Source organism: Lissotriton helveticus, chromosome 6, assembly GCF_964261635.1.
Source record: "Lissotriton helveticus chromosome 6, aLisHel1.1, whole genome shotgun sequence".
NCBI classification, from domain to species: Eukaryota; Metazoa; Chordata; class Amphibia; order Caudata; family Salamandridae; genus Lissotriton; species Lissotriton helveticus.
In genome coordinates, this window is record NC_136067.1 from 108,784,472 (window position 1) to 108,798,106 (window position 13,635).

General features: G+C 49.5%; 1 protein-coding gene across 2 annotated transcripts in view; it reads left to right on the forward strand.

The window, feature by feature from the left end:
* Positions 1 to 13,635, forward strand: part of LOC144762300 (exportin-5-like) — a 2,334,361-nt gene that overhangs the window by 1,743,421 nt on the left and 577,305 nt on the right. For both annotated transcript variants that reach the window (XM_078647447.1, XM_078647448.1), the window contains one exon: positions 8,971 to 9,068. In XM_078647447.1, the coding sequence (XP_078503573.1) occupies positions 8,971 to 9,068 (98 nt within the window). The remainder of the gene's footprint in view (positions 1 to 8,970; positions 9,069 to 13,635) is intronic.

Here is a 13,635-nt window from a genome sequence, read left to right on the forward strand (position 1 = left end):
GGCAATTCAGGTTTCTTTCCCGGAGAGCGTGGAGGAGGGCGGCTGCGGCCCCGGGGCGGGACATGGGTCATCGCCTACGCCTGTCGCAGTGCTGGCAGATTTTCCTGCTGTCTCTAGCGAGGCGTCCCGGGTGTTGCTGGCCAGCCTTAAATCAGGCTCGCCACTTGACCCCTGCCCTGCCAAATTTTTGGCAGAGATGGCGGCGGTGGTGAATCCCCTGGTTAATCCCATCCTCAACGTCTCTCTGAGGGAGGGGAGTGTTCCTCGCACCTGGAAAAGGGCGATGGTGATCCCCCTCCTGAAAAAGCCTGGTCTTGATGCCGATGTTTTGGCCAACTACAGGCCAATTTCGCTTCTTCCGGCTTTGGCGAAGATCACTGAAAAACATGTCCATGGTGTCTTGTCGAGCTTTCTTGAAACTAACAATCTGCTCCATCCTTCCCAATCCGGATTCCGTCCTAATTTTAGCACGGAAACGGCGTTGTTGAAGGTCTCAGAGATCATCATGGAGACCTTGGATGTTGGTGGCAAGGCCATGTTAGTCATGTTGGACCTGTCGGCGGCCTTTGACACCGTCCCCCATGAGGCGCTCCTCGCCAGGCTCCATGACATCGGCATCAGGGGGACGGTGTTCAAATGGTTTACATCCTTTCTGGAAGGCCGCCGCCAGACGGTCTGGGTCTCCCAGAGCCCCGCCGAGATGCCGCCTTTGGGAGTCGGGGTTCCACAGGGTTCTGTGTTGAGCCCATCGTTGTTTAACATCTACATGTCCCCTCTGGCGGCGGCGGTGGAGGCTTATGGGGCCCAGATCGTGTCCTACGCCGACGACACGCAACTCCTCTTCACATGCGGTAAAAATCTAGCATTTGATGGAGAGAATATCCGGGGTTGTTTGGGCATGGTATTCGATTGGCTCCAGCGGAACAGCCTGAAGGCCAACTCCAGTAAGTCGGAGGTTTTATTCTTCGGCTGCGTCACCGACCCTGAGTGCCGGCTATGGTGGCCGTCTGAAATGTGTCCTCCCGCACAGTCATCATTGGTCGCCAAAAATCTTGGGGTTAAACTGGACAATAAGCTTTCGCTGAGAGCGCATGTCCTGGGTCTGGCCGGCACCTGTTTCGGCATTCTGAAAATGCTCCGCAAGTTTCTTCCACTGCTTTCTGCGGAGCATAGGCGGATTACCGTCCAGGCGCTTATCGGATCCAGGTTGGATTATGCCAACGCCCTTTTTCTTGGCCTCCCTGACTACCTAGTCCAGCGCCTGCAGGTGGCTCAAAATTCCGCTGCCCGTGCCATCTTTGGTTTGCATAGGCGAGCACGAGCTTCTGGGCTGCTGCAAATGCTCCACTGGCTGCCCATCCGGAAGCGGATTATGTTTAAATCCCTGACGCTGATGCACAAAGCACTTTTTGGCTCAGGGGCAGGGTACCTAAGGCGTAGGTTGACCTTCTATCGCCCAACCCGCTCGCTGCGGTCTGAATCTCTTTTCACAGCTGTGGTTCCGCGTGTGAGGAAGGCCCGCACTGGGGGCCGTTCTTTCAGCTGTAAGGCCCCCCAGCTGTGGAACACTCTTCCACTGGCGCTACGCAGTACCCCCAATCTGCTTCAGTTTAGGAAGAGCCTGAAAACTTGGCTTTTTAATCTCTAGTTTCTTCTGGGTGGGTTTTGTTTTGTCTGTTTTCTGTATTTGCTTTTCTTGTTATGTTATTCTGTATTGAGCTGCCTGTGGAAAGCGCCGGGACACTCTTTTAGAGTAGCCGTGCGCTATATAAACTTAGTTTAACATAACATAACAGACTAACATCCAGCGTGGTAGCGGACGTGGTAACTGCCGTGGTGGTGCCCGGGGACAACGGCGCGGCCAGTCCACATCCACCCCTTGCAGCATCCGCCTCAAAGCCTTCCTAGTCCGAGCTTTCAGGCCCACGAGACGCCAGTGGGGGGCAGGGTTCGCCATCACCTCCTCCACTGGCGCGACAGCACATCGGACAGGTGGGTGCTGCAAATCGTCCGAAGGGGCTACTCCCTCCCCTTTGAGGCGACCCCTCCAGCCATGCCACCGCAGTACCACTGCGTGTCGGGGGATCGCTTGAATCTTCTGCGATAGGAAGTTACGGCCCTCTTGGCCAAGGGGGCCATCGAACGCGTTCCTGGGCCAGAAGTAGGGTGTGGTTGTTACTCCCACTACTTTCTGGTTCCCAAGACGGGCAAGGGGGGCCTACGCCCTTCTTGGACCTGCGGAGCGTCAACGGCTTCCTCCGGAAGGAGAGGTTCAAGATGCTGACACTGGCTCAGGTCTTAGCTGCCCTGGACTTCTACCCGGTGGTCGCCTGACGCGATGTGGGATGCACGCGGTGCCACTCCCGCGGCTCCACGTGCGGAGCCTGATGGGTTCGACTCAGAGTTTCCCTCCCTTTCCAGGACCCAGAGCGACCCCTGCCCAGCTTTGGCACTTTTACGAGGCGATGCATGCCATCTTTGGTCAGCACGACTTCGCCGGCGCGCCTTCGGGCCACGCGGACTTGGTTTCGGGTCCTAGACCTTCCCTTCCGGCGCCGCAGGGCCCCCTTGGATCCAGGCCAGGATCTGGATGTGCACCGGTTGACCTTATTACACCTCCACCTGTGCCGTTTCCTTCGGCACCGCATCTGCACTAGACGCCGGTTGTGCCTCATGCCGGCGTCGACCCCCGGTCTCCATCCTGATGTGGACACGGAGCCGGACTAGTGTCTTTGTGCCCCTGTTCACTCCTGGGATCCCTTTCAGGCCAGATTGGCACCCAGAGGACGAGGAGGAGGACTGGGAGGGGTCAGGTGACCCTCTGACGACCAGTTGGATTATGATCCGGACTGGAGAGAGGACCTGGGGACGCCAGTGGTCTGGATACCTCCCTAGACCATGGCATGTTGTGTCCTCCTACCGTGGCTACGGAGGAGGGAGCTTCCTATGCAGTGGTGTTCCGTAGGGCGGCCGAGGCTCTCAACGTCGTGACAGAGGTGCTTCAACCGGCAGCAAGCTCTTCGGAGCCCCTGCTTCCGTTTAATGAGGCCTTAACTGACATCCTTTTGGGCACCTGGTCCAGGCCCAACATTGGGGCTCCCGTGGATAGGATGATTGCCACTGCCTGGCCCTGCGCGACCCCACTTTCCTTTTCCACCACCCCACCCAGGAGAGATTGGTGGTCCAAGCCTCTACTTCCAAGAGTGCATTCCTCCACGCAGAACCATATAGGGAATCCAAGAAGCTGGATCATCTTGGGAAGAATGTTTTTTCTTCTGCCAGCTTGGGACTGGGTCGGTAAACAGCGCATGTCTATTGGGCCAGTTTTCCCACTCTGTGTGGGACACGGTGGCGCAAGTGCTGCCTCAGTGTCCGGAGGAGGCTAGGACAGTACTCTCCCAGGCTGTTGCCGCAGGGAGAGATGCAGCAAAGTTTACCATCGGCTGCGGGCCGGATACCGCGGACTCTAGGCAGGGCGATTTCCATATCGGTAGCCCTTCGTCCCTATCGCCGTGGTTCTGGGAGCCAGCAAGCGGGCCAGTCTACCAACGCCCCTCTGCTTCAGCCTCCAAACCTTCATAGTCCGACCTTTCAGGCCAATTAATCGCCAGTGGGCGGCAGGATCCGTCATCACCTCCCCCACTGGTGCACCATCACGTCAGACAGGTGGGTTTTGCAGATACTCCGAAGGGGCTACTCCCCTTCAAGGCTACCCCCTCCCCCCCAGCCATGCCACCTCAGTACCATCGCATGTTGGAGGATCACCTGGGCCTTCTCCAACAGGAAGTTACGGCTCTCTTGGCCAAGGGAGCCATCAAGCGCGTTCTTGCCCCAGAAATAGGTTGTGGTTGATGTTCCCAGTACTTTCTGGTACCCAAGAAGGACAAGATCCTGCGTCCTATCTTGCATATCGGGAACGTTAACCACTTCATCCGGAAGGAGAAGTTCAAAATGTTGACGTTAGCGCAGGTCTTGTCTGCCCTCGACCCTGGATGGTAGCGTTGGACTTGCAGGACACCTATTTTCACATCCCCGTCTGCCTGCCTACTGGCGCTACTCGCGGTTCATGGCAGGCTAGGACTGGTTGTTGAAGCCAGACTCGACCCTGACAGTCGTCTCCCATCTCCAGACTACGGCCGACTTCCTACATTCGCTACATTGCCAAAGTCACACCTGATTCCCTCTCAGAAGCTCCTCTTTATCGAAGCGGTTCTGGACATGACGCGGTTTTGGGTCTATCCTTCCGAGCAGCGAGTCTGGGATATTCGGGCTATAATTCCGATCTTTCAGCCCTTATTCCGGGTTTCGGTCATGATGACCCTACAGCTGCAGGCCTGATGGTCTCCTGCATCCTGCTGGTGGTTCATGCCAAGTGGCATATGCGGGCTCTGCTGTGGGACCTGAAGTTTCAGTGGGCACAACATCAGGGGAGTCTGTTGGATTGCGTCCAGATCTCAGAGGGCACTGCACACAAATTGCTGTGGTGGCTCACGAACCAGCATTGTGTGAACGGCAGATCACTCTCCCTTCCTCAACCACAGTTCACAGTGAGTGGTGACAGATGCATCACTGCTGGGATGTGGAAGCCACATGAGGGAGGCAGAGATAAGAGGCTTCTGGTCTCCGACGGAGTACGGGCTCCACATCAACCTTTTGGAGCTGCGGGCTATCCGTCTTGCGCTGAAAGCTTTCCTTCCCTGTGTCCGGGGAAGAGTAGTGCAGGTGTTCACCGACAACACCACCGTCATGTGGTCCTCCAACAAACAAGACCTGGCTGGAACATCGGGGCATATCCCTGGTGGTTCAACACCTGGCTGACACACTCAGCTTCAGGTGCATAATGGATCACGAATGGCGTCTTCACTCGGAGGTGGTGCAAGGTCTCTTTCAACAGTGGGGAGAGACTTGGTTAGATCTATTCGCCACTGAAGAAAATGCGCAATGTCAGCAATTCTGCGTGTTGGAATTTCCGAGGCGGCACTTGCTAGGTGATGCTTTTCGTCGCGAGTGGAATTGCGGTCTGTTGTACGCCTTTCCGCCTATACCACTTCTACCCAGAGTGCTGCAGAAGATCAAGCGCGACCGAGCCCAAGTCATACTCTTGGCTCCGGATTGGGCACGGAGAGTCTGGTACCCCGAGCTGCTCAACATGGCCATTGATCCTCCGAGCCGATTGCCTCTTCGAGAGGATCTTCTGTCGCGGCAGCAGTGGCCGGTCCTCCACCCGAGCCTGTCCAGCCTCCACCTCCTTGCGTGGAGATTGAGCGGCAGCAGTTGATGTCTTGCGACTTGGCTTCCGAAGTCTGTGATGTAATCTGTAATGTAATCAATTGATCCTCTCCCTCACCAAGGACCCCATTACCGCCAAAGCCAACCTCCACGAAGGTATGAAGGCTATCGCTGACTGGATGAAGATCATCCGACTGCAGCTGAACTTGGACAAAACGAAGGTCCTCATCCTCTGCTCCAACCCATCAGCCTGGGACAACTCCTGGTGGCCGACTGCACTGGGGGCAGCCCCGACACCCACCGACCCCGTACGCAACCTGGGAATCATCCTTGACTCAACGCTCTCCATGACCAAGCAAGTCAACGCCATCTCCTCCTTCTGCTTCAACACCCTCCGCATGCTCCGCAAGATCTACAGGTGGATTCCGACAGATACAAGAAAAACAGTCACCCAGGCCCTCGTCAGCAGCAGACTCGACTATGAAAACGCCCTCTACGCAGAAGCCCCGACCAAGCTCATCAAACGACTGCAACGCATCCAAAACGCCTCGGCACGACTGATCCTCGATGTCCCACGCCACAGACACATCACCCCCCACCTGAGAAACCGGCACTGGCTGCCCGTCAACAAGAGGATATCCTTCAAGCTCCTCATCCACGCACACAAGGCACTCCACGAGACCGGCCCAGCCTACCTCAACAGACGACTTTCCTTCTACATCCCTAACCGCCAGCTCCGCTCTGCCGACCTCGCCACCGTCCCGCACATCCGAAGAACAACCACTGGCGGGAGATCCTTCTCCCACCTCACCGCCAAGACCTGGAATACCCTCCCGCTGAGCCTACGACAGACCCAAGACCTGCTGACCTTCAGGAGACTTCTCAAGACCTGGCTGTTCGATCAGTAGAGGCCCCCCTCCCCTCCCCAGCGCCTAGAGACCCTCACGGATATGTAGCGCGCTCTACAAATGGTTGATTGATTGGCAGCCAGGCGTCCCTCCACTAAGACAGTATACACCTGCTGATGGAACAAATTTGTGGCATGGTATGCGGTAAAGTCTGTGGATCCCCTTTCTGCCCCCCTTTCTGAAGTTCTCTTGTTCCTCTTTTCTGTGGCCCAGCAGGGCTCTGCTCTGGGCACTATCAAGGGCTATCTCTCGGCCATTTCTGCCTTTCTTAGGCTTCCTGATAAGCCTTCTCTCCAAGTCCCTGGTTGTAAATAGTTTCTTAAAAGGCATTACTCATCTCTTTCCTCATATCCCCTTCTCAGTGCCTCAGTGGGACTTGAATCTGGTCTTGGCCTATTTGATGTGTGCTTCCTTTGAGACACTTCACAACTTTTCATTCAGACTATTAACTCTTAAGGCTGCATTCCTGGTGGCCATCACATCTGCCAGAAGAGTGGGTGACCTCCAGATTCTTTCATCTAAACCTTGTTTTCTGGCTGTACATCCGTAGAAGGTTGTCCTAAAAACTCGTCCATCCTTCCTTCCCAAGGTGATCACCTCCTTTCATATTGGGCAACCCATCACTTAGCCCATCTTCTTTCCGCTTCCGCATCCATCGAAAGAGGAAAAGAGGTTCCACCACCTGGACCCAAAACGTGCGCTTTCCTTCTATCTGGATCGCACCAGACAGTTCTGGGCAGATGCCAGGTCTTTGTTGGCCACGTGGGCGCTAAGAAAGGTCGGGCTGTACACAAGTGGACCATTTCTAGATGGGTCATTTTGTTTAATAAAGCCTGCTATACTCTAGCTAAAAAGGAGCCTCCAGTGGAGCTACATGCCCATTCCACCAGGGCGACGGCAGCCACTACTGCTTTGGGGCGAGGAGTCCCTCTGAATGACATTTTCCAGGCAGCGACATGGGCATCTTTGCACACATTCACTAAACACTACTGCCTGGCCAGCCAAGTCCGGAGACACTGCTTCTTTGGCCGTTCTGTTCTCCAGGACTTTCTGGTATGAACTTGGTACGCAGACCGACCTCTGTGGTTGGTATTGCTGGGGTGTCTATTCTAAGGAAAGGAATCGATTACTAACTGTTTCTTTCTGGTGAACAAGTTACTTACCTTCGATAATGATATATCTGTAAGAAACATAGGTTAGTTAAAATTTCCTTACTGCACCACCCATCCTCCCCATTCGTCAAACTGACTTCTAGGGTTATGGGCATCCTTTCAGGGCCCTAGTTTTGTGCACCAGTGGTCAGTGTCTTACATGGCTCTGCGTTTCTGATGCAGAAAGTTGTGTACAGATCTGACGTCCGTGCATGAGTGTGGTGTGTAAGTAGCTACTGTGACTTCATCTCAGTGACCACGACGCCAATGACTGACGCAGAGTTGACCGACACCACCTTTCGACGCGCAGAGGTACGGCTGACGAAAAACTTTCCGGATCCAGTCTGACGTCTGGGGATAATTCTAAGGTAAGGAATCTATAACTAACCTATGTTTCTTACAGATATATTGTTACCAAAGGTAACTAACTTGTTCAACTGTAACTGTTAAATTTCAGTGGTTTTGTTAGTTTAAAATAGTATATTTTAACTGACATTTTCACCCTATAACCTATAGCACTACTGTTCTCTAAACTCTAAAATTACCCTTATAACCGGATACCCCTACCCATTCCCATCGCTAAACCCAAAACAAACCCCTATAAATAATACCCATACTATTCTATACCCTTACCCACCCTTAAACACTAAAATTACCCACATTACCTTATACTCCTACCCACCCCTAAATGTATATATATATATGCAGATTTACCTTAACTATACCGAACTTGCATGGTAAAGAATGATTTGTAGATGCTTTGCATGGTAAATACTGTGTGATAAAGGCCGTTTTCCTTCTTGAGGGTATCCAGCATGCTTCAAATATATGGTTAGCAGGAGTTATTCAACATTACCTTGTGAAGCAACTCGTTATTCGGCTGTCATACAAGCCCAGTGCGGGTTTTCTCCTGTCTCGACTGCTACTTTGGTACACGAAGAATCACAAATTAGGTCATAATATAGGGAAAAAAACAAGACGTACAAGTACAAAATGTCCGGCTTGATGTATAAGGTGCTCCCTTCTTTTGTTCCACCTTAAATGTCTGATTTTCACCAGAATTGGGAAGGCAGGTTTCAGTGCAGTTTCTGCATGCAAAAAAGGCAAATATGTATTCCCTGTACTTTCTGGTGTGGTAGAAATGTGTGAAGCAGGCAGTTCAGATCCATCCTCAATCTGAAGATGACAAACAAGTGGATGAAGCACATATAGAATGTTAGCAATCGCCCAAAGGATTTGTGCTCTATATTCATACCTTCCAGTTACAAGTAAAACACCTTGAAATCATACAATTTTTTTTCTGTGGAAAAGTACGGAGATCGTGTCCGTTTCACCCTAAAAAAAGAGATTACGCGCAATGTTTCCTTGTCCGTCACTCACAGTTCCCAGCAAACCCCTTTGATAGCTAAATTATCACAAATTACTAGATTGTGTTATGTATTAACTCGATCAAACAGATTCCTTAGGTTAATATGAACACCAGCAGAAATAATTAAGAAGCTAAAATGTTATTTATAACTAACCTGTATTATGTTTCTTGTTTGTCTTGTTTGTAGCCTCTTAACAGCATTACTGAGTGAAGGTTTGTTTTCATGTTGGATGATGCTTGGTGATTGTGTTCCTCTGACAAAGAATGTTCACATCCACATTCTTACTGAGTTTCTTCCTTAATTACTGTGTACTTTCATTTGTGAAGCCCTTGGTGCTCTCCTGCCCTCCAGCTCAGTATCGTGACCTCGTTTGTCCTATTTTAGCATCATTCCTGGCTGCCATTCATGGGGTAAGAACCAAACTTTTCTTCCCTGAATATTGTTCAATTTCACACATGCAGACGTTAGTGGATTCTGATAACTCTACAGTCCTCCCTGTATTTTGTTTTTCTCTGAGGATAATGTTATAATTTCTAAAAAAAGGTCCTGCCAAAATCATGCCTGGTTCCCTAACAAGATGTTTTCCTTTCTGTCTTTATTTTTTGTGTGTTTATTTCGTTATGTTTTATCTGCCTTAAAAAGTACTGACCTTATTCACTCGGTGGCAGGGATTGGGGGCTGTCGAAGCCTGGCTCATTGCTAGAGGGTTCGGTTTACAGTGTGTCTCTGATAACATTACACTAGCTCAGTTGGATCATAATATACCATGTTTTGGCCGAATGGGAGGAAAGACCCCTGGGTTAAGTTATTTAGTGGGTGTCCGGCAGACGACGGTTAGATGAATCCAAAGCTTTTTCCTGAAGATTAACAGAGATCCAGAGTGTTGGCCCTGATTCGCTTCAGGGTATTGCAGATCTTGATATGAATGAGATGCGAGTGATCCAGCAGCCAGGTGAGGTTTGGAGAATACATATAGAGATCATTAGAAGAACTAGACTAGACAGCTAATCTATTTGTGAGTAGTTATCGCTGTTGTCTTTTACTGTGCTCACTAACATGGCACTCACTATGGCTATGGGCCCCTGTAGCTCAAACTGCATCTTAGTTTCTCTTTCTTTGGGACTGATTCGCAGGACTATTACTACAGAATGTTACAGTTTATACCTAGTTAAAAGCAGCTAATAAAATAAAAGATGACTTTCTAGAAAGACGTGTAGATTACAGAGGACTTGCTAGGTGGACTTGCTAGGTGGCAATAAGTGCGAGTGTTAGGAACAAATAATTAAGATACGACTTGACCCTTGGAAATTGTTTGGCAAATCAGCAGTATCTGTCTATTGTGTGGAATGCTTATCCATGGATTTCTCCAAGTGTCAAACCCAAGTTGTTGAATACGATATTTGAGGGTCTAGTGCTGGATGTTCAAAATGAACAGCTGTTGTTCTTTTCCTGGGCCCATGGGTGTTATTTAATGTCCAGTAATTTTGATGGGTTCTCCCGAATGTCCAAGCTTGCTCCATACAACTGCTTTGTGTCCTTCTGTACACTTTTGGCTTTGGAATAGAAGCAAATGAAAAGTTGCCTTAAACACTAAAAGAAAACTGCAGTTCATTAACTGCCCTTTGCTAGGATTCCGAGACCTCAGCTTGGAGGCATTGCTGTAATTGTTAACCTCTTCGAGGCTCATGACGAGCTCAGCTCGTCATGAGGCACACTGGAGCAGTGCTCATGACAAGGTGAGCTCATCATGAATAATGGGCTTCAAAGCTTCTCAGCACAGGAGGTGAAAAGCCATAGCAGCCAAGTGGTTAAAGAAGATTTAGGTACTATTATCACATTGAATACTAAAACAGACCAGTGAGCTTTGCAGATTGTGAAGAAATATTGGTGTTTGTGTCATGTGTAGCCGTAAATACACATGCTGCTGCCATCTAGTGTTGGGCTCGGACGTGTGCAATTGTTTTTCTTCAAAGAAATCTTTTCAAGTCACAAAGTACAGTGGTGACTCCACTTATTGTTGGTAATGCGCATGGTCACCAGCTCTGTTGTTAGATTGTTTTTTCTACACAGTCAATTCATACGTGTCCAATCAAGCTCCGGTTCAACATTGCTTGGTGTTTCAGTCAGGCCCTCTCTGATCCCTTCCGTGCCGGTAGAAACTGTCATTGCGCTTACCTGTCTGTTTCACACCTTACATACCCCCCTTTGACTCGACTCCGCAGTCTAACAACTTTGATGCCCCATTCAGGCCTCAATCTCCTCCTCGACGTACAAGAATGTCCCAGTGATGAAAGGACTCCCATTTCGCTTCTGCCCAAAGTGTTGCTCAAAATATCCAAGGACAGACCTTCATCTGGTCTGTAACCTCTTCTTGTTCCCCCGACAAAAGGACTCTTGTGCAGCGTGTCTTGCCTTTCGGAACAAAAAGACTCTCCGAAACTTCCGAGCCCATCATATCGCCTCGCCTATGATGGTGCACAATCAACAGGACAATACTCCAGACCTTTTCAGAGACCGAGAGAGTTTCCCGTCCTGAGGGCATCAAGCAGTCTTAAAATATCTGTTGACTGATCAAGAGCGCATCGCAGCAGCAATTCCTAGTGCACACCCAAGCGACCATTTATCTCTTGCTCTGCCTATGCTTCACCATCAATACCCCATCTCCAGCCTTTGCAAGTACAGCCCTTCCTCAGGGACGCACTCTACTCTGAAGTAGGAAAAGCATACCCCAACCTAGCAAGGGTACAAGCGTTCCAAACGCTGCTATCACTTTATCTGCCAGATCACCAGGCTACAGTTAGGAGGGTCTAGCACCTCCTAGGCATGATGCCTTCTTGCATTGCCATAGTCCCATATGCCAATTTACACATGCATCTGTTGCAGTAGTGCCTAGCAACTCAATGTGGTACAAAAGGGGGTGGTGATGGACGGAGCATCTGAACCAATCAAACACTCACACCCAGTCAACAGATCTGGGTTTAATCCATCACCGTTCTTTAGCCCACTCTGCCACCCCAGTTCAGACATGGCCATATGCAAATCAGTCTGACCCTGTGCCTCATGGGAACAGTCCAGTCCGCACTGCCAAGCCATGCCTTCCCTGGACCGGAAACAAGCTTCCTAGGACCGGTTTCTGGCATTTCCGCCGTCTTCAGCACGGCTTGCTTGAATCCAGTGGCAAAGTGAGCAAGGGACTCGCGTCTGACCATATCCTGCCAACTTATGGCGAACATGGTGGTACAAAAGGGGGTAGTGATGGACAGAGCATCTGAACCAATCAAACACTCACACCCAGTCAACAGATCTGGGTTTAATCCATCACCGTTCTTTAGCCCACTCTGCCACCCCAGTTCAGACATGGCCATATGCAAATCAGTCTGACCCTGTGCCTCATGGGAACAGTCCAGCCCGAACTGCCAAGCCATGCCTTCCCTGGACCGGAAACAAGCTTCAGATCTGTTGACTGGGTGTGAGTGTTTGATTGGTTCAGATGCTCCGTCCATCACCACCCCCTTTTGTACCACTTTGTTCGCCATAAGTTGGGAGGGTATGCTCAGACGTGAGTCCCTTGCTCATTTCATTTCATAGAGCTTTATTCGGAGCATAAAACATGTCCATAAAAGCACATACAGTTACATATACGACATTTCATTGATTAAAAGATACACATGTAACAATAATTGTCCAGTGCGGGATGGAATAAATATGTTAAAACAGTGTCATTAAAAACACATGCTTTTCCTAGCACTAATAGCCTTGTGTAGAAAAGTAGCCGTAAAAAAACAAATGTCCGGGTGATGCATATTAAAAAGCAATTTCATAGATTCTGTGATAGTTCTTACTCCAAATCTAATCAAGATAGGCTTTAAATAATTTTTCCGTAGTTCACTGTACAAGGTGCAAGAAAAAAGAAAATGCACAGTACTCTGTTCAGACTTGTGATCACAAGGACAGGGTCCCACAGGGAGCGTTTTTATATTAGGGCACGCAACCAGATGGTGTACAGTTCCCATCCTCATTCTAGTGAGTACAAACTGGTGTGAGACTCTAGTCACCTGTGTCAGGTAGGGATGAAATCCACTAAACTCATTCAAGCCATTGTACATTTTACAGGTATTAAGATTTGAATCCTCCAAGGCACGCCTCTCTATACAGAAATTCAAAAACATAGTCTTCATATTTGATTTGGAGTTGTCAGATACACAAAACCGATCCTTGATCACATCATATCCAAAGACATTAAGAAAATTTTCAATATTATATTTAATCCAGGGGATCTTCATGTGCTGGTCCAAAGTGAGGCAATCCTCAATGATAGCTCTGTTTAGTGAGGTGCCTTCATTTAACCAAACAGATCGCCACAGTAGTAAGGGTCTTAGCATGATTAAATCATTCAAGAAATGGGACCCCGTTTCCTTGTGAACCAGAGTGTTAGAGGTAGATATGGGTAAACACAGGAGCCTTTTCAGGAAGTTGTTCTCCTCTATCTGTAGGCACCCGGCAGATGTCACACCCCAAACTCCCGCCCCATAAAGGGCCGCAGATAGGCATTTAGATTGGTAAATTTTTAGCATATCTGCTATACGTCTATTTCCCAATTTCTTTGCGAATACGAAAACCCCATTGGCACTTCTAATCATCTTTGTTTTAACCGCTTTGTGTTCGATGTCCCAGCTACCATTTTTTGAGAAATTAATCCCCAAATAGCAGAAATTGTCTACTTTTAAAACCTGTTCACCTTCTATAAAATAATGGGAGTTGATTTTCGTTTTTGACTTAGCTCGGCCAGAGCACTCCATCACATAGGTTTTAGATCTATTGATCACCAATTTCCTATTTTTGATGAACAGAACAAACCTGTCCATCAATCGTTGGAGACCCAGGGGTGTCCTAGACAACAGTACAGCGTCGTCCGCATAGAGTAGCACAGGGATGTTAAGGCTATTAACTCTTGGGGCGTCAGCCGTAACTGTTTGC